We start from the raw sequence: 21411 nt of genomic DNA, 5'->3' as shown, positions 1-21411 counted from the left end.
CTAAGTACAACTTAACAATCCAAAATCAATGAAAAGGAAGCACATTTGGAAGCATTATAAAAAAAAAGGAAGCACAATTAACGAAAAGGAAACACACTAAAAAAAAGAAGCTGTAGTACGAGAACTCAGTCTCAGTTAGAAATTAGATTATAAGAAATAAAACATTAAATTTTTGATATCTAAATAATTGATTTATTTTTCAGTATTATACAAAAGCATGTTAAACAAGTGATTATTGTATGTAGACAGATTCACTCAGTTCTTTAAGCATGGCCCCCACAAGGATGGGGCTGGGTGGACCCCTGGGTCAGGGCCTCGGCCCCGCCCTGTTTATTTTTTTCTCAGAGTGTGAAATAAATATACAAACTTGATGTGGTTATTTTAAAGAAAAATAATTTTATAAATAAAGCTTAGTTTGGACTTATAAAATAGTAACCATAATTATACCCTGTATTTTCAGGTTAAATAACATTCTAAAAAGAGTTTAGGTAAGAAATAACCATGCGATTATAATTTATCACGTGACTGTAAATTAATTTCGAATGTGGGGGTCATGTCTTTAAGTATGGAGGCTACTTCGTCGATGTGCGAGTAGTTTCCTGTACGAACCGATGCCACCAACAGTCTCAGGCGGTCAAACAATATGTTACAATCTTTCCATGACATACAATCAATCTCTTCTGCTATCGTCATCTTCCTGGAATGTCTGTTAGTGTTCTTAAAAATACTAATATCTTCCCAGTGTTCATTGTAAGCTTGATCAGAGCAATTGATCTTATCACACCGTTTCCATCGTTTCGCTCTCAGGGCTTCATCACTGCTTTCGATCTTGCCAGCTTTTGGTGCCTCATCACAGTCTTCGGTTTTGTCACCAGCTTCAGAGTAACTGTCGCCATCATCGTAGAAATCAGCGTCTTCACTTGGATTACTGTAAGAATTCGAAATCATTGACGTCAAAGCTTCTTCATCGACTTAGGGTCCATCATTTTTACAAATTATGGAGAATCTACCTGAATTAGGCTCGAATGTATTCTCACTTTTCATGTTAAGGATACTTCCATTGTCTTCATTCTTTCATTAATCATCAATGTCCTTCAATTTAAGTTCTTAGTCGATATCAAAAGAGTTATGAACATATTCTCGTTCAAGACAAGGAAAATTATTGAATTAATGCAGCACACTCTTCTTTAGAAAAGTAGGTAGCTCAATCGTTGTCCTTTATCAATTTGTATTAATTTTTTTTTAAATTGTAATTAAATTTTTGTAAATTTTTGATACATAAATTACATGTTTCCTCTTACCGGGAATCAAACCGAGAACCGAAAGCGATTAAGTAACTAATAATTTGAAGTAAGCTTTTTTTGTGTTTTTTTTTCTCGGAATATTTTGGTCAAAACTTAAAGAATTTCAAGTTTACGGTCAAGGTCATGTCCTTGGCGGCTTAATACCAAGTTGGAGATAATTTTAACTTATTTAAACATTTTACTATTTGCTACTGAAATAATACTATTAAAATATATTTGGTTTTAATATTTAGCTATCATGGATGTTTTCATTATGTGATTTTAATAATTTTACAGCCAAATATTTTTCATGTTTGTTTATTTTTTTTTTTTGTTTCAAGCCCTTATTTCATGAAAAACCGTTTGCAACTTGTTTTTGAACGGTCGTTGTTTTGAACTAAACATTGTATTGACTATTTCTGTCTGTCTAGCAGGCAATAACCAACCCCATCGAATTCTGTAATGTCTTTCAGATTATATTATAGTTTTTATTTTTTCGTCATTCATGCACGTCGCGATCTTTCCTGTCCTCTTAAGCCATAATATTTCCTCAGACAACCTTAAAAGCATTAAAAGAACATAAATAAGTTAAATGAACTGCCTTACACGTGACTCTCAGCTAGTTTTTCATTGTGTTTTGTGTGCCCTTGTTGGTAGAGTCGTGCGAACAACCACCAGGGTAACAACTGCAACGGCCAGGAGAATGGATACGAGATTGTCGGACAAGACCTCGCTGGGAACATCGTATGCAAACGAGGTGAGGCCATAAATATGTCTTTCCTTTCCTATTGAGATTCGCAGTACACATAAATAAGGGTGTGCTGCAAGTGAAATAATAATTTCAATAACAGCAGATTATAAAAGTTTGTACGACCATGCATAACAAAAATAACCACAACTTAAGTTTAGCAGCATAACAAGTTCGAAAACTTTAAACTTTCGTGTCCGATGTTCTGTGCATAGCCAGTCTCACTCTTTCCTCGAAGACAGATGAGTGTTTCACGTGTATCGGGTGTACTGAATTACATACACTCTCTCTTTTTTTACCGAGTGGTTTTTCGTATCATCCTCCCCCCCCCCCCCCCCCCCCCCCCCCCTTCGTTTCACCAGCTGGAATGGGTTTGAAGAGCTATTTGGTAGCTGTAGTTTAGAGCATTTGTAACTAAGTCTTTACGAACATTTATGTGTAACATCTTAACACTCGGTACATAGCATTTGGTGGGAGAAATTCCGTTAATGCGATAGAAATATGTAACAATCAGGGTGCTGCCATCTGTGGTGGATGGCGCGAATCAAAATTCACAAATTCAAAGAAAACATTATCGAATTTACGGTTTAATGAACAAGATGAGTAATAAATCAGTTACAAAGCTGAAGTTTAGTATTTTTTAAAAGTCATTTCTGCTTTTATCGGAGCAGTTTTATTATATATTTTAAATTTTAAGCCTGTAAATCGAATGATTCGATAGTTAACATAGTAGCTTCGGCAACGATTTCTAGCGGCAGGTGCGCAAACAATGTGTGGTTTGTGCCTGTAAATGTAATTAAAAAACAGTTTGCGTACATTTATTATGCTTGACATTATTTTAAAGATTTCTACATTAAATTTCGTATTATGTGTGTATTTTAACACGAGAACATGTGCGTTTGCTCTTTACCGATGTTAGATGTTTACACATCTCTGGCGAGTACTGGAAGACTCACTCGAATTTTTGATGTGAAACTTCTTTGGGTGCGATGAGAGTAAAATTTCAAGATTGACTTTCAATGCAAAGTTTTCGTGAAACATTATTGTGAAACATTTCTGACACAAAAGGACAGAGAATAGGTAATTGGCCAAAGAGATATGTCCCGTACGATATTGAGGCCGGTTCCATCTGGTCCCATATACTCACTACAAGCACCACTCTATTTACCAAGGTTTCGATACACAAGGTAAACTTGCTTTTCCAGATGGGGCCTAACATGCATATTAGAAATATATCAAAAATAAAATATAACCTAAATGTTGAACACTATTGAAGGTGGCTGAAAAACAACAAGACAAGAAAATAAATTCAGCGATACTTTTATTCTGATTAATCATATGATCTCTGGACAGTATTCTCCATCAGAAAAATTTCACTCCTTAACCACATTCATATAAATATATCTCTTAATATAAATTTATACAAAAATTGATAAGTTTCTATTTGATTAAGGTACAAGAAAAGTGTCTCAAAAGTTACTTTATCTAATTTATAATAGGTACTAGTATATTTATTTTATTACATAACCTTCCTGAGGATATGCGATTATTTGAAACAAATATCCTGAGAGAGAAAAAAAACATTACCACCTTTGCCTCTCACTTGTCTGGGAAGAAACAGAAAGTCGAAGACTATAATAGAAGGTTCTTCTTCGTAGTCTAAACAATCGATACACAGGCGAGCAACGACCTAGAGATATATAGACTGCTTATCACGCTGCTTTCAGCGCCAATTGCTGCTGTCGACGGCATACTGGGGAACTACAATCCGTGCGAGAGAGACAGAGAACTGATTTGACAGAATGGTGGGCAAAACATGGCTGTAAAAGCATTGGTTCTTATGGGAGAAAGATGCGAGTTGCTAGTAAATTCCCTAAAATTGTAGGTTTTCCGCAATTTTACAGTTTTTGCGGGTAATACTTAAAGATGGAACGAGTGAAATATAATTTTAAATACAGTTTCATCATAGTGCGATGTGTAAATACGACATTAAATGCGCTAGAAAATAGCTAACCCTTCTTCGACACAACATTTGTGACCAATATGTAGATCCGTTATTGAACCTATTATATATGTATTTCGTGTAGGTAATTTGATACAGTACATGGAATTTATCTCATCACTAAGTACTATTAATTTAAAATAATCGACTGCAATGGAATAATGACCACTTTTAAATAATTTGTGTGGGTTTGTTATTATTGTAGTCGTATTCGTTCATTACGAGTTTTAGTTGTGTCACGTAATTTTACATAATGAACATAATTCATCCCGTAATATTACATAATTAACTTAGTACACTGCTACTTTTCTGCTGTCAACGTACGTCGTCTGCTAACAAAGCACTGTTTGCCCACCATTCTGTCAAATTCAATTGGAATCAAAGATGGCCTCCCACTAGCAGTCTATATATCTCTAGGTCGTTGCAGGCGAGTCTTTCAGTGGTATTCTTCTGCTTACTAAAATCTCAGTTGGTACCTTTGAGTTTGAAGCTGTTTTGGAAGGAACCCTCTGAATTTTGGTAGGAGTTTGCCTACTCCTAGCAGTAGTCTGTCTATGACTTGTGATGTCACATGGACACAACAGATAATTCCCCCCTTTTCGACGTTAAAGGAGTATTTCTCACTCTCTTCCAACCTCCCCTCCCTGTTCTAACTTCTCTAACAGTAAAAAAAAAGCTCGGTGTACGCAGACCGTGCGACCGTAAGGTGATTCTGATACATTATTTATCACGCCCGGTAATTCTCTACCTCTGTTACGCTCATGCCTGCCTAATAGAACCAGTATGGTATCAATCAGTTCAACATTCCCTGCAGTTCGTCCTGGCCGTGTATATACATACTACGTACATTGTTGCGGGCTGTCATGCTTTGTAGTTAGTATCTTTATAGTGAAATAAAGAATGGATAAGTGCAGGAAAAAGACTTCATTTGTGTGGAATTTTTTCACGGAAAATAATGAGTTTGCTAAGTGTAATTTGGGTAAATATGTACAGTCGCGGTAGATGCCAAAAAAAAATGCTAAAAATCCGAAAACACTTTTATTCTGTGCTCTTTCACTTCCTCTTTTCAAATCAGCCGGCGGAGATAAGAAATTCCAACTACTTTCGGAGATATCGAATTTTTTAATTTTCATCACAATACCTGCGTATTCATGCGGAAAAAAATGCTAACAATCCGAAAATACTGTTATTCTATGCTCTTTCACTTCCTCTTTTCAAATCAACCGGCGGAGATAAGAAATTCCAAATACTTTATGAGATATTGAATTTTTTAATTTAGCAATACAACGCCCGTTTAACCCTTCGAACGTCGCCATTTTTTATTTTGACGTGTGTTAGTGAATGCGTAATAAATAAAATGGTCGATTAGGTCAGGTCAGTTACATTATAAATACTTTCAAACTAAGCGAACATTAAAAATAATGAGAATTTAATTTAATGGTTCTTTAGTTTTAAATTATTTATAATGTAACTGACCTGACCTAACAAAACCCGGACAAATGATGAACATTAACAACTCACGTAATTTTTTTTTTACTTATTACTTGCGCAACAATATCCAAATAAAAAAATACTTTAAAATTAGAAACGTTAAAAACTCACCTAAGTTGGAGGCGGGTACATTTCCTTTGTCACTATAAGGAAATGATGTAGTCGTTTACGGCAGAAGTTGACCGATTAATTAAACATCGTATTGAACAATAAATGAATAAATAATCACGTATTGGTTCATTTGAATACTGACCAATCACGGAATAAATAATCACATATTGGTTCATTTGAATACTGGCCAATCACGGAACAATCACGTGACAAAATTGTCCAATAAGAAATAGGTACTCGTAAACAAGAAACCTTGGCTGTATCCGAATACTGGCCTAATGGATCCCTTAGCTAAGGGATCCACTAAAAGTGCATCGTAGTGGACGCGGCCATCTTTGTGTTGAATCCGAATTCTCACAAGGGATGCCGATGCATCCCTTCACGCATCCACTAATTCGAGATTTCTAGGGATGTGACACTCGCATCCACTAACGCGTCCCTACATCCATTAGCTTCGGAATTGGGTTTTATTTTGTTTGTGTATAATATTACTTCAGATTTTCTGCAAAATATTTGTTTAAAACATTATAAGCGAAAGTGATAACTTAAACAGAGACAAATTAAGACGTTAATAAATATAATAAAAATACGAATTTAAACTTAAAGGATAATTCAAAACTCATAAGTATTTTTAAAGTTTACAATTTATAAAATGTATTTTATTTGGATCGCTAACATATATAACATACACGTTACATTATTTTTTAATTGGTAGGTATTTATTATTTACGTTTTGCTGAATATTCGTAGATATCCCTACACAAAATGGCTGCGTGAACATTAGTACGACTGACAGTCAACAGGTGGTGCTAGTAGTAAAAGTATTCGGATACTATCCATCCATTAGAAATGCGTCCTCTACATTGTGGCTGCATTTGCTAAGGGATGTAGGGATGTGTGTGCTAAGGACGCATCCCTATGTATTCGGATACAGCCCTTATTATCTATGACAAGAAACAATTGTGATCGCCGCATACTACGCAGGTATTGTGATGAAAATTAAAAAATTCAATATCTCCTAAAGTATTTGGAATTTCTTACCTCCGCCGGTTGATTTGAAAAGAGGAAGTGAAAGGGCACAGAATAAAAGTATTTTCAGATTTTTAGCATTTTTTTTTTGGCATCTACCGCGACTGTACATATTTACCGTAATTTGTGTAAACAAAAACTGAGTTATAATGCAATACTATTTGTTAAATAGTGACTGAACTTGCAAAGTGTTTTTTTATTTTATCGATATTGACACTGCTATCTGCCTGATGTAACTTGAATGTCTATTGATATAGTATGCTCACTAATGTACCTATCTGTTTTATTTTATTTTTAATTTTTGATAAAATCGTAATCTTTTAATGTATGAAAACACTAGTTACTAATTGTTTTCGAAAAAAGAAAGTCCATATGTTGATTACATCTGTTATTAGGGTCAACTGAGAATTTATTTGCATTTTCATAGTTGTTAGGTGCACAAATATAAATATTATATCTTTTATTAATGTACTTTTTAATATTAAAATTTCATTAGTTTTATTATTGAACGAGACGGTGTTTTAGCTTTGCTCCCTAGATCGTAGATCCACATATCTATCACCTAAGGATGATGGATCAAGAACCAGTGTCTTTGGTCTTGTATCGCTATTAGCGCACTAGCTAGAGTCTTCAGTCTTCGCAAGAAGCACGCACTGCGCACTGAGCGTACTTTGATGTGGGACAATAAACAAAACGACTCGTAACAATTTTGCTCTACGCCTCTCCTTCAATGCCTTTACCTGCGCTTCCTCCCCTACATTATTTCCCTTCTTTATCCCTTATTCGTCGTGCCGCTCCCTCCCCTTTCACAAGCTCCGCCCAAGTGACCGTCATCTGCGATCGGGTTCTGCGCACATTGGCCGTGGTGTTGTTCCAGGTGAATTCTAAACTGATACTAAAGTACTTGTTACTTGAAGTGTACTTTTTGCAGTACCTGATACAGGCGTGTATTAGTTCCTAAGTAGAAGGTTGATACTCTGTGACCCACCTCTACTTTACACTGTTTACACACCACAATGATATCACCTTGTAAATTTTAATCTGATATCAAACTGAAATAAAACTGTAATAAATCAGGTAATTTAGGAGGCTGTTTTCAATAAGTTTGTGTTTGTAATACTAGACTTTTAGGTATAGAAAGGAGGTATAATACTAATAAATGTCAGTTATTTTCTGTTTGCCAGTTTTTAAACGGGAACTGGAAACAGCAAATATCACGAGTGTTAATTCAGTGCTACGAAAGCACACATATTGGGACAAAAAAGGTCAATTCAACCAATTTATTCGTACCAGGGAGATTCGGACCATCGCCCGCACCACCCGTGACGTCAAAGGGTCAAGTGGACCAATCAGTGATCAGTGTCCGGACACAGTTCAGAACATCGCTGTTGTAGACGAGTCTACATTGGTCGACTTGGAACTTTTGTCCCACTATGTGTTATTTGATAGCATAGAAGAACTTTCTTAATATTGGCAGTTTCCAGTTCCCGTTTAAAAAAAGGCAAACAGAAAATAACAATGTGATAGAAAGAGAAGACCAAGACAAAATATTAATTAGGTAGTGCTGTCCGTTTGCGACCTGTGCTTGTCAAAGGCCGGACACACAAATTGATTTTTGGCAGTGAATTCATGAGTTAAAGTTTCGTATCACGTATCCAAGTTTATGCCTTGATCCTGATGGCATGATCCTGTATATTTTGATCCTATGGTACTACATGATTCTTGCTGTTTTAATTTAGTACGTCGAAAGATCCTGTACATAACAAAAACTTGTGATATAACAATAAATTGTGATCTTAAGTTGAATAAAAAGAAGAATCTATTTTGTATTCAACTGACGATCATTCATTGTTATACAACAAGTTTTTTTTTGTCGGGCCAGGATCTTTTGACGTACTAACTAAATTAATACAGCAAGCATCATGTACCACAGGATCATGTCATCGGGATCAAGAGACAATCTTGGATACGTGATATCTAATATTCAAAACTATTGTAGATAGAGCAGTTTTCCGTGCGACAATGTGACGTCATTCACATTCGTATAAGGACACGGACCGCCCACTGGTTTGGACTGTTGCCGACGGGCCTTTATAAACAGACAACCTGAGCCGTTACTGGCTTACGAATGTTTCCCCTTCTCCTCGAGTGCTTATTTCCCTAGTTTACGTACTTGAAGATGTTCAATCGAGGTGGCCCATCATGTACTTAGTAAGTAATTCTTTGTCCACAGTCTAAGTGACAGCCATTCTTCGACCACGCGGCAGAATCCCGCACGAACCAGAGTGGGAGACCGGGATGTGGTACGTTACGGAAGAGCAGGAAGGTGAGCAACATACTTGACTTGCATTTCTGCAAGTTGTTGAAGCCTCCGCTGAGCTTCTGGGTTGAAAGCTTGCACGTATGTCCAGAAGTGAATCACTACGCAGAATGTCACTCCCTGAGGGGTATAACCTCCTTGCCTGCTGTTTGCTTTCAAATTATTATTTCCTTTTGTTGGTGCGAATGAAAAAAAAAATTTATTTTATTATTTCTTAGGATTTCGTAGAGATGTTCCTCCCCCCCTCCCCCTCCCCAATGCACCATCTCTCTGTAACTGGTAAACTTTAGTTCTGCTGGCCTTTGATTCGCCAGCCAGAACTACAATCATTGAACTAGCAGGTTGGGCCTTACAATAAATATTTTATTTGCACGACAGTTGCAAAATAAAATTAAAAAAAAAAAAGAAGTTTTTAAGGAAAACAGATTTAATCTGTAGAGGAATTCTTTGCATTCCATTTTTTCCTTTCAGCGAGTCATTTCAATCAGAAACCTCTGCCGAGACGTTGCTGATACCTCCGCTGTGGTGACCAAGACTAGGCTGGCTTGCCTCCCACCATTCCTGGGCCTGTGCTGTTGCTAGTTACAAAACTAATTTTTTTAAATTAAATTTTCCGCAGAAATATTTATTTTAAGTTTAGTGCACAACTTTTACAAGATTTTGACTGCATTTTTAACTTGATTTTATGTTTTGTCTCTGATTTAACTTTCTTTACTATAATCATTTTTAATTTTGAATTATATATAAATTTTTTTTTAATGGCACAGTTCTAGTTTGTTCATTATGATTCCAGTGAGAGCCTTCCCATTCTTCGCCGTATGTTCTGCGCTAGCCGTGGAAAGCTTTTTCCCCCCCCTCGAGGTAAAGCCAGTTTGTCTGTCGCGTCCCAGTGTGATTGTTAGCATTTCCTTGCAGTTTCACTTCTGTTCACGTGATTGCCTACAAAAAAATCTGCCCAATGAACCCTTTTTTCTCTTCCCTGGTGGCAGTTCTGTAAGCTTCTGATGCTCAATTGTTTCGTTATTATATAGTTACACGCTTTGTCCATGGTTGTGTTACATTGCCAAGAGCTGGCGTTTTTCTCAGGGTGCTCCCGGCAACTCATTCCGTCAGCGCCTCATTCTAGCCTCACCGCCACTCACTGTTTCATTCATTACTTTTTCACCTCACCTTATCGACTGTCCAGTCTCTGCAACTCCAGTGGCAGCCAGCGGTCTCGCCATCCATGCTGATCCTGCCGTGCGAGGGAAACACGAGAATAGCAATTCTGAAGTGAAACTTATTAGCTGAGGGGCTACAATTTCCGAGCGTTACGAAAATTCCGATTGCATGTTGTGAATTGTTAGGTACGTGTAGGGATGGGTAAATGTCCAAAATTTTATGTATCTGAAATTTTCCTGGAAATTTTCATGGAAACTTTCCAAAAACCGAAAAACATAGGAAATTTTAGGAAACTTTGATGTTGGTTTATAAATAACCATTTCAGAGAATTAGACATGTGACTGTCTCTACTGTATGAAATTTTCATATTGTAAAATACAATATTCACAGTTGCAGTATTAAGGGGACATTAAAATATCTTTCGTTAGCGACGTAGAATTTACTGTGGGTGCTGTTCTAAATTAATTTCAACATTTAGGTGGAATTATTCTTTTTACAAATACAGTTCACAAATTCATTGCAAGTAGGCCTAATCAGTTTTTAAATCTGAAAATTATTTTATCAGCTGCTTTCAACATTACAAAAAGCTAATGTAGTGGAAGAAAAATTAAGGTAAAGAATACTTAACTGCAGATTTAACAGAAATGATTCCTTCTGAAAAAACAATTACCTGGTCAATCACAGTTAAAATATTTGACTACATAGATTTGAAAATATTATCACTATATTATTAGGATTTATCAACTGATTGGAAATAAAGACAAATAAGTTGTAACAAATAGAACACTAAAAAAAATATTGATCAACAATTAGTTGCATTCATAATAAGAAATCATACATGTTACAGTTTTAACTGAATTGGAAACAAACATGTCCTTATTTAAGTCATATTGGGTCTTATAAACCAATGAAATCAATATTGTCCTCATAACTGAAATCACTGTTTTCTTCCTCTGTTTCATTGTTAGAACAAGATGCACTGTCTTCTTTTAAAACACATTGTGGTAGTTTTTTCTTCTGATATACTTTCTCACATTTGTCTTCCACAATGACAGTAATAGTATCTTTCCTTTCCAATTTTTCAATGTCCTCCAGGATGTGGTGACACAATTTCCAGTTGTGGGCAATGAATGATATTTTACCTGCTCTTTCAGTGGTCAAGCGGTTTCTTAGTTTTGTATGTATACTACCATGTGTACTGAAAGACCTCTCTGTAGCAGCAGAGGTTACTGGCATACCTAAGATTCTGTTTGCTACTTTTGACAGCTGTGTATGACCACACAGACCTTTCCACCAAGTACATGGTTCAATTTTACCTTTTTCAAGCGCCATCCAAAGAAATTCTTTGGCCCACATACCTTCTCTACTTCGGTACTGAGCTAACTCTGTTAAAACTATACCTTCTTCAATGTGTTCCATATCGGTTGAAATTTTGCATACATACTCAACAGCACTCAACTGTTACAGCTAAAAAAAATTCAATGTTTCCCAATGTTTCCACTTTTTTTAAAAGTTTCCATGAGGTCTGTAAATTTTCCATTTTTGAAAGTTTTCGGCAGGAAATTTCCGACAGGAAACTTTCCACTACCCATCACTAGGTACGTGGTTGGGGAACCAGTAGAGGAGGAAGCGGCAGGCAAGAGGTAGAAATGACGCAACATACAGTACACGCCCGATTATCCGCGAAATTAAGTGGCAGGGCCACCACGGATAGTGAAAATCGCGGATAATCCGCAAAAGAGCCGAAAGTGGGAAACAAAAAAAGGAAACATTAATTTCAACTTAAAAATCTAAACATTTATGTACAGTAAAAGTTACAATTAACAGTAAAATATTTTTAATGATGCTAAAATTTTAGTATTTTACTGAATAATTAACATACAATACATAAAAATGTAAACATAAAAGTGCTCAACCATACGACTAGAAACAAAGTGCGGCAGAGACAAAAATAGCAACGCATGCCAGCCTACTGTGTGAGTTCCGAGAAGGCCTGTGGCGTTTCACTGTATACTGCACGCAATACACTCGTCAGTAGAGTTCAAATTTGCTCACTTGTAATAAAATACAGATTTACATATGTGCTGTATTTTTTCGTAGCATGCGCGGATAATCCGCCCGCGGATAATAGGGAGTTTAATGTACTTGCACACTGGGCATGCTTGCATACTTACAAATTTGCGATCTTACACACTTTTGCAGACTTGTATGCTTTACATTTGCACACTTGCATACTTTCAGACTCACATTCTTGTGCAATAGCATAATTTAGTGCTCACATACTTGCATATGTATGTATATTTTTTATCTGCGATCTCAGCCAAAGAGAATTATGTTTCCTATACCTAATAATATAATATGCAAGCAGTTTCACTTCTGTCGCGTGTGGACTCCACACATTAAAAAAAAAAAAAAAACTGCACACAAATAATGACAGGTTAAGTTTTCCATGGTTAATGTTTGTCCACAGGCATGTTTCTGCGAGATTGACCCCACAGTGGCACCCCAGTTTGAATGAAAATACATACTTCTTAAGCAACCTCGGGAGCAGAAGTAGCTTTTTTTTATAAAACTGTTTCAGGAAAAAATAAAACCTACATTTTTGTTACTTATTAAATGTTGTTTGTTTAATGCACAAATAAGACACACCTACTAAAGACAAAAAGTTTTCAAGAGTAAGTTTTATCACTTACACCTACTAAAGAAGTACGGTAGGGTATGTTTTTTTTGATCGAATCTTCCAACATTTATAGTGAATAAATTACTTATTTCTTGATTATTCTTACTTATAAATTGTTTTCTATCTATCCATGCTTTTGACTTGAAAGAAAATGTCTTGCAAGCATTTAACTACACACATTTTACATTAATATTGATTTTAACGTGTTACTGAAATCACAGGCAATATTTTACTATTTTTGTAAAAATTGTATTTAAAAAAATTAATTTTTTATACATAAATTATATATTTACTTTCGTTGGGAATCGAACCGAGGACTGAGATGGATTGCGTAACTAAACATTTGAAAAAAAAAAAGAAAAAAAAAAACAATTTTTTTTTTTTTTTAAGGACTTTTTGGTCCAAAATTAAAGAATTTCAAGTTTATGGTCAAGGTCGTGACCTCGGCGGCTTGTAGATGCTGACTTAAGGCGCTTTGCGGACTTTGGGTTCTTTGAAAGGCAAAAGTCTTTGGAAGCATTCCGAATTTTCGAGTAATAAAACAGGAATTTTTCTCTCAATATGGGAATTTTTCCCTTGAAATAGGAGAATTTCTAGGAATTGTGTGTAATTTGAGTCGTTTTTGAGGGATTTTGAGTCCAAGATGGCTGCCATGACATCATCGGAGGTGTAGTTTCTAAGGCAGACACTGCCACCACCACACCCAGAACCCAATCCCCGTACTGGCTATCCTTTACTACTCTTGAATCTTAAAAACAAACTTAAAAAAAAAAAAAAAAAGCTTCAGTATTCCAGATCTGCATGTGGGCATTTTTACAAGTTTGTTTACGTATTTTGGTATTACTACTATTGGTACCAAAACTACTTTCATTAAAAATGTTTAAAGGAAAATGTATTTTTTTTGTAAAGAAATTGTTTTGCAACAAAAAAAATTGTAAATTACACTTTTGTTTATTGAACATCACAGCTTACAAAACATAAATGGTACATTATAAGTAATGTTTACAAGACATTTGGATGTATCTATAAACATAACATGAACTGGGCTGACAGGGGAAAGCCGTCAGCAAGCAGGTGTTGTGTAGCGGCCCATCACAGCGGAGTGTCGGGCTGTCTAAATTGCCCTTGTGAGATTGAGGCAACCCCTCTATACTAACCCTGAGCTTCAAAAGCACAGGTATGTTATCTAAAGGCTGAGCTATCCAACCATGCTAGCTGTGGAGCAAGAGACGTCCTGTGTCGTGAAGGTCTATATGTCGGAGAGAAGTGCATAGTAGACAGTTACACCCCCCCAATCCTGCATCCACGGCCTCAAAGTGGATAGAGTGGGCAGCAATGGGTACAACCGGCAAAGTCTTGCACTCCACCGCTAATATTATTCACAGATAACTTACCATATTGTAGGCATGTGCAAGTATGTACTAGTTTTTTTGTAGCCCAGCGAATATCAAATCAAATGTTAGAAAGATTTAGTAAAGTTGAATCGAATTACAAATATTGTTCTCTGTGAAGCTGTATTACACTTATCTTATAAAATAAAGGATTGAAGTGAAAAAAAAAAAAATAATTTTTGTAATGCAACATGTTATTAAGTAATTGGTAACCAATTTACCCTATGTATAATATCATTAAATAAAAATTATAAAGTAAATATACATAATAGTAATTTTGAGCATTCAGGGTGCCAACATCTTTAATTTTTTTTAAGTAACCAACTCTATTCAAGCAAAAAAAAAAAAACTAAATTTTCTAAAGCTTTGCAACAAATATGAAGCTTCACATCAGACGAGAAGCTATGTATCAGAACCGAAACTTTAAATAAAACAAATAGCAAATTTCCTAGCGAAGTCAAATCGAATATTAAAGAGCTTCGATTGATTCGAGTAGTCAAAGCTTCGCACAGGCCTACCATTTTGCCTCATCTATACTAATGAGTGGGTGAATGTTTTGAGCTAGTTAATGTACCTATTAACTTATAATTTGTTCTATCTGGCCTTTTGCAAAATTATACAGTACACATCATTAAAATGATGTTGAAAAAAAAAAATGCACTGAAGTTGAGAGTTAAGTTTTAGCATGGAATGGGAAACCTTCAAATGTATGAACTTAAACATCATTGCCCAATATTTTGTATATTTATCAATATACAAGTATTCTAGTCTACTACAATACACATTGAATAATGAATGTAAATTTTAAAATACATTTAAATGTATTTTCATACATGATCTCAAAAAACACACCAAATACTACAAGCGTACATTTTTCATCCGTAAATATACTGGAGAAATACACCACAAAGTTTTGAATAATGCTTTAGTAAAAGCTACAACGTGCAGAAGTGCTGTGTCTCGCCAGTGGGCCCCGGGACGGGTCTAGCGGCGGCGACGGAACCACGCGGCGAGCGCGAGCGCGGCGGACCAGCAGCACCGCGGGGGGCGACGCCCCTAGAAGGTGTGGGCGTTGCGGCAGACCCCGCAGCCCAGGGCGAACTCCTCGCCGGTGGGCGGGTGCTTCACGTGGAGCGGGCACTCCTCTCCCGCCAGCTGCTTGGCCTTGGGGCCTGCACACACACCAGCGTCGCACGCTCTAGCCACTCCTGTCAGCTGCGCGCGCATGTGTGAACTGCGCTCGGATTGTTCCCGGGTGTGGAAAATGTGTATGTGGTGCGAGTGTGAGTGTGTGTGTGTGTGGTGAGTGTGAGTGGTGTGTGTGTAGTAAATGTATTTGATGTTTGAAAAAATTTGTATGTGTGGTTTTTTTTTGTGTTGTGTGTATTTGGTGGGTCTGTGTGTGTTGTGTGTAGTGAGTATGTGTGTTGTGTGTAGTGAGTATGTGTGATGTGTTTAGTGAGTTTGTGTTGTGTGTAATGAGTGTGTGCATTTGAATGTGAATTTGTGTGTCCCATGTAGGTGTGTGTGTTTTGAGTGTGTGTGTGTGTGGTATGTGTAATGAGTGTGTGTGTCATGAATGTGTGTAGTGAGTGTGTAGTGAGTGTGTTATGAGTGTGGGGTGTGTGTAGTGAATGTGTGTAGTGAGTGTGTTATGAGTGTGGGGTGTGCGTAGTGAATGTGTGTGTGTAGTGAGTGTGTCGGCCCGCACCCACCAGTGTGACGTCATTGCTCCGCTCCCGACAGTTGCAGTGCGAGGACGAACAGGAGAGTGTCGCTATTGCTGCCTGAGTAAGGAGCTTCACGTACTCGTTCAATTCGGCATATTTGATTGATACTGGTGGAAACGGGCTACGTCACGGCCCTGAGAAGATAGCAGCCGGGTTATACATGTGGTGGCACCCTAGACAGATCACCGCACTTCGACGAACATCTCAACCCTCATTGCGATAACAGTACTTGCTGCTGCGAGCACGAGGGAGGCAGCTCACCCGCGGGGCAGGACGGCAGCTCCAGCTTGGGGATGTTGGTGACGCGCTGGAAGTCGTCGTGGCAGGCGTTGCAGAAGTGCGTGGTGCCGAAGCAGAAGAAGACGGCGACGGAGCAGCAGTAGCGGCACTTGTACTCGAGGAAGTCGGTGCCGTGCTTGGGGCACATCTGGGCGCGCGACACGTCGCTGCACGCCCCGCACACCAGCTCCGTGGGGTCGTACTCCTCTCCCACCTCCGCGTCGCAGCGCGCCTCCCCTCCGTAGTAGGCCTGCCGGCATGCCCTCGGTTCATGTCATGTGGGTTTCATTTTCATTGTCTCGTCCACATATATACTAATACAATAAGAACCCTTTTTAGCAAAAACCATGCAGTTAATCCATATAAATTTGTTATTGTTACATAAATACAGGTTGTCTATCGACCCTGGAAAACCTTGAAAAATCAGGGAATATTGTAATCAGGGAATAATCAGGGAAAAATCAGGGAATTTCATTTACTAGATCTGGTAGACACCCTGTAAATAATTTTTTTTGTTATGGTGCAACTGCCCTGCTGCTTAAATGCCGCAACAGTGCGATTAGCAACTTCTCCCCACACTAACTTTATGATTTCACTTTAACTGGTATATATTTCATCTCACTACAATGATGGGAGATATACCATAAAACCACAATATTTTCACAACCAAGTGCAACTAACATAAGGTGAGCTCCGATTTCTACCAACACCCACAACTACCAAAACTACGATGTACCACATAGATAATCTGATGTAATAATTAAAGAAAGAAAAATCACTGTTTGATTATTCACATGGGGATGCACACTAGTTACTATTAATTTAAGAACTACACACAGTAAGTTAGTACCAGGGCATATCCGGGGGGGGGGGGGGGGATCCGCCTACTCCATCGGAAATTAAAAAAATATATAAAAAAGGGATCCACGAGATGTAGTTTGTTATAAAAATATAAAATTTGTAAATATTACTATCAAACTATTGATCAAAAGTAATTTTTCTCATTAACTTCCTTTTTTTTTTTGTTATTGTTTATCATTGTAGGGCACCACGACTCTTCCACCATGAAAGAATATGAATTCCAAAAGACAGACACATCCTCGTCTGTTTTTAGCTTTATACACTGTTGCGTCAGTACACACAGTTACAGAAGCATTTCCGGATTTATGTTCACTGAAGTTTATTGCCTCTTCTACCTCACCTACAGTTTTTATGAGTTCTTGTCAATGCACCTGATAGCACCATTTAGCACTAAAGTGCAAGTTAAAAAATGAAATAAAGTAGTGTTTAACCAAAACTTAATTTTAAGTCGCAACAAAAATCTGCGTATAGTTAAAAATTCAAGGAATAACATTATACATTTGCAAAGTTTGTACCAAAGTACATAGACCAGAAAAAATTAATTTAATTTGTTTGATCATGCATCTGTCAATGAATCACTTTTAAACTACAAATTCTTACCAATGTAATTTTATTTTGCTGAATGTATGTGCTAATGACAAACTTATAGCATTTTCAACCTAAGTTTCACAAGGGAAAAATTGCTCTAACTAGACTAAAACACCACCAAAATTATTTAGGTATAAAGAACATATCTACAACTACCCTGGTCAAATTTAACATATAATCCTAGTTTAAATTTTAAATTTCAAAGAACCAAAAAAAGTTAATAAATATTTTAATTTCATTTAAAAGCAAAAAATAATAAACAATTAAATCTTAACTTAAATAACTAAAAAGTGGGCATTCCCGGGGTGTCCAGTCGAAGCTACACTTTGTATGAACATTAATTTTTAAATTACTATATGTACTCATCATTCTAGCTACGAGAAAGCACGCAATAATTGTAAGCGTGTTTAGTGAGTCCTAGTTTTTAGTACTAATTTGGTGAATTAAGTATCATAAAACATTTAAGTGTCATATTTGTCGAATAACATGCTATCTTTATGACTAAACAGAATTCACAAACAAATAAAACAAGGCATTATAAAAAATAAAAAAAAGGTAAGTTTTAAAAACTAAGGGAAAAAAAACAGAAATGCCATTAAAGGTTGTCTGTGGGTGTGAAGGAATGTACCATTAAAGGTTGTCTGCAGGTGTGAAGGAATGTACCATTAAAGGTTGTTTGCGGGTGTGAAGAAATGTACCATTTAAGGTTGTCTGCGGGTGTGAAGGAATGCACCATTAATGGTTGTCTGCGGGTGTGAAGGAATGTACATTAAAGGTTGTGTGTGGGTGTGAAGGAATGTGCCATTAAAGGTTGTCTGCGGGTGTGAAGGTAATGTGCCATTAAAGGTTGTCTGCGGGTGTGAAGGAATTTACATTAAAGTTTGTCTGCGGGTGTGGAAGGAATGTGCCATTGAAGGTTGTCTGCGGGTGTTAAGGAATGTACCATTAAAGGTTGTATGCAGGTGTTAAGGAATGTGCCATTAAAGGTTGTCTGCAGGTGTTAAGGAATGTACCATTAAAGGTTGTCTGCGGGTGTGAAGGTAATGTGCCATTAAAGGTTGTCTGCGGGTGTGAAGGAATGTGCCATTAAAGGTTGTGTGTGGGTGTGAAGGAATGTGCCATTAAAGGTTGTCTGCGGGTGTGAAGGTAATGTGCCATTAAAGGTTGTCTGCGGGTGTGAAGGAATGTGCCATTAAAGGTTGTCTGCGGGTGTGAAGGAATTTACATTAAAGTTTGTCTGCGGGTGTGGAAGGAATGTGCCATTGAAGGTTGTCTGCGGGTGTTAAGGAATGTACCATTAAAGGTTGTATGCAGGTGTTAAGGAATGTGCCATTAAAGGTTGTCTGCGGGTGTGAAGGTAATGTGCCATTAAAGGTTGTCTGCGGGTGTGAAGGAATGTGCCATTAAAGGTTGTGTGTGGGTGTGAAGGAATGTGCCATTAAAGGTTGTCTGCGGGTGTGAAGGTAATGTGCCATTAAAGGTTGTCTGCGGGTGTGAAGGAATGTGCCATTAAAGGTTGTCTGCGGGTGTGAAGGTAATGTGCCATTAAAGGTTGTCTGCGGGTGTGAAGGAATGTGCCATTAAAGGTTGTCTGCGGGTGTGAAGGAATGTGCCATTAAAGGTTGTCTGCGGGTGTGAAGGAATGTGCCATTAAAGGTTGTCTGCGGATGTGAAGGAATGTGCCATTAAAGGTTGTCTGCGGGTGTGAAGGAATGTGCCATTAAAGGTTGTCTGCGGGTGTGAAGGTAATGTGCCATTAAAGGTTGTCTGCGGGTGTGAAGGAATGTGCCATTAAAGGTTGTCTGCGGGTGTGAAGGTAATGTGCCATTAAAGGTTGTCTGCGGGTGTGAAGGAATGTGCCATTAAAGGTTGTCTGCGGGTGTGAAGGAATGTGCCATTAAAGGTTGTCTGCGGGTGTGAAGGAATGTGCCATTAAAGGTTGTCTGCGGGTGTGAAGGTAATGTGCCATTAAAGGTTGTCTGCGGGTGTTAAGGAATGTGCCATTAATGGTTGTCTGCGGGTGTGAAGGAATGTGCCACTAAAGGTTGTCTGCGGGTGTGAAGGTAATGCACGCACGCACCTTGTTGCACTTGTAGCAGACGTAGTAGGCGTAGCGGTCCATGGCGTAGCTGGCGGGGTCGTTGTGGAAGCGCGCGCCGGGACTGGTGATGGCCTCCGCCTTGTGCAGGCCCTCGTACTCCAGCCGCATGAGCGCCTTGCGTCGCACGTCCTCGCGCAGGTCCTTGACGGGCCGCAGCAGCTCCGCCAGCACCCAGTGCTCCATGGGGCTCTGCGGGGCCCACCACCCTCACAGCACGAAGCCTTCTTTCCACGGACGAGAAGTTCTCCCAAGTTCATGCTCGCTTTTTTTCCCCCGTTCCATCTCATTGTATAAACCGGTGTGGCGTTAAATTTTGCGGTCAATTAGGACAGGTTAGCTACATTACAAATACTTTAAAACGTTGTGGATGGTTGGTTATGTTAGGTAAGTATAGCTACATTAAAAATACTGTGAAATCATTTCATGGTTGCTTAGCAAATAACTTTTTAATATGTAGCTATCCAGGGCTTGTTACGTTGTATGTTTTTGCCCGGCTAAGCACACAGAGAAACGTAACAAAACAAAACAAACAATGTTCCTGAGGAATTTTTCATTACGATGGTTGTGCGTTATTTGGAAATAAAAGAGTTTATTAAATTATCTTTGTTTATTTCTTTAAAAAAAATGTTTTTTCTCATTGTTACATGGCCTCAGTACACAATTTTACAAATGAATTTTGTTAGAAAAGTTCGTTACTTGCACAGTTTTTTGTCTTTTCTTATACAAATTTTAACGATGTCTTTGAATTCTGACAGGATGATGTCCAAATACATACCACAGCACCATACATCTTGCCGTTGATGGTCGAGGAGTCTTGTCACTCGCCAAAACAAAACAAAAAACTTAGTAATGTCCCTTGGTTACCTACATAACTCAAGGTACCGTCGATCGCGGACCGTAATCTCACTAAGTCGGGCCGATGCCGACGCCTAGGGCCTAAATTACTAGTTAATTCGTCCGAAAAACAATGAACTTAGGTTGAAAAAATACGGCCTGGCCCCAGCCCCTAGGCGTTAAATTATCTCTTAGTAATTTTCCATTTGTCTTGCAACTTGCCGACAACGCGACCGAGTTCGGCGACGATCGAGCAACAAGTGACTTGGTCGACGAGATTACCTTCCCTTGTAAAGGTGAAAACAAGGGAGGCAACCCCGTGGGCCAACTGACCAATCAGCGCACATAATTCCAAAACATGACCATATAAGGAAATGCGTACGGGCACATCACTTGACGCCAGGGCTCGCCCTGATTGGCTGGCTAGTGGTAGCCTCCAGAGACCCTTCCAGACGGTCGCTACAGCTGTGCATACAACGTGATGCGTAAATCCCAAACACTCATTTACCAAGTGAAAAATAACTTTCTGGCGCCAGAGTGTCGCGCCTGTCCGCTTTTCCTTCTGTACCTTCCAGACTATTCTCAAGATATTACACTAGCAATATCCAATAGAATTTAAAATTACCCAACAAATTCAAATACAATGTTCAAAATTTAGTAAACAAAGTTGAAATTCATACCATATTAGAAACTTTTGTTTAAAAATGATGTCCTGTAAAATTATAATCTATACTGCTTTAAACAAAACAATTACTGACATTAATTATCAAATGTCAAAATTATTTATTATGGACTGGAATTA

General features: G+C 37.9%; 2 protein-coding genes across 7 annotated transcripts in view; one reads left to right on the top strand and one right to left on the bottom strand.

Moving 5' to 3' along the window:
• Window positions 1-21411, top strand: part of LOC134538850 (putative proline-rich protein 21) — a 39531-nt gene that overhangs the window by 6213 nt on the left and 11907 nt on the right. For 2 of the 3 annotated variants that reach the window (XM_063380399.1, XM_063380398.1), the window contains exons 3-5: window positions 1941-2040; window positions 8898-8990; window positions 12616-12762. In XM_063380399.1, the coding sequence (XP_063236469.1) occupies window positions 1941-1966 (26 nt within the window). In that variant the 3' untranslated portion in view covers window positions 1967-2040; window positions 8898-8990; window positions 12616-12762. Of the gene's footprint in view, window positions 1-1940; window positions 2041-8897; window positions 8991-12615; window positions 12763-21411 lie in introns of those variants that run through there. The other variant, XM_063380400.1, reaches the window with a different exon arrangement.
• The window catches only part of LOC134538847 (E3 ubiquitin-protein ligase MYCBP2), a 455666-nt gene continuing 448012 nt past the window's right edge, over window positions 13758-21411 (bottom strand). For all 4 annotated transcript variants that reach the window (XM_063380393.1, XM_063380394.1, XM_063380396.1 and 1 more), the window contains 3 exons: window positions 19755-19964; window positions 16208-16475; window positions 13758-15388 (listed from right to left, as the gene is read on the bottom strand). In XM_063380393.1, coding sequence (XP_063236463.1) covers window positions 15273-15388; window positions 16208-16475; window positions 19755-19964 — 594 coding nt within the window. In that variant the 3' untranslated portion in view covers window positions 13758-15272. The remainder of the gene's footprint in view (window positions 15389-16207; window positions 16476-19754; window positions 19965-21411) is intronic.

This window comes from Bacillus rossius, chromosome 14, assembly GCF_032445375.1.
Source record: "Bacillus rossius redtenbacheri isolate Brsri chromosome 14, Brsri_v3, whole genome shotgun sequence".
NCBI classification, from domain to species: domain Eukaryota; kingdom Metazoa; phylum Arthropoda; class Insecta; order Phasmatodea; family Bacillidae; genus Bacillus; species Bacillus rossius.
Note: the sequence above shows the minus strand (reverse complement) of the source record. Positions and strands in the feature narration are given on the sequence as shown.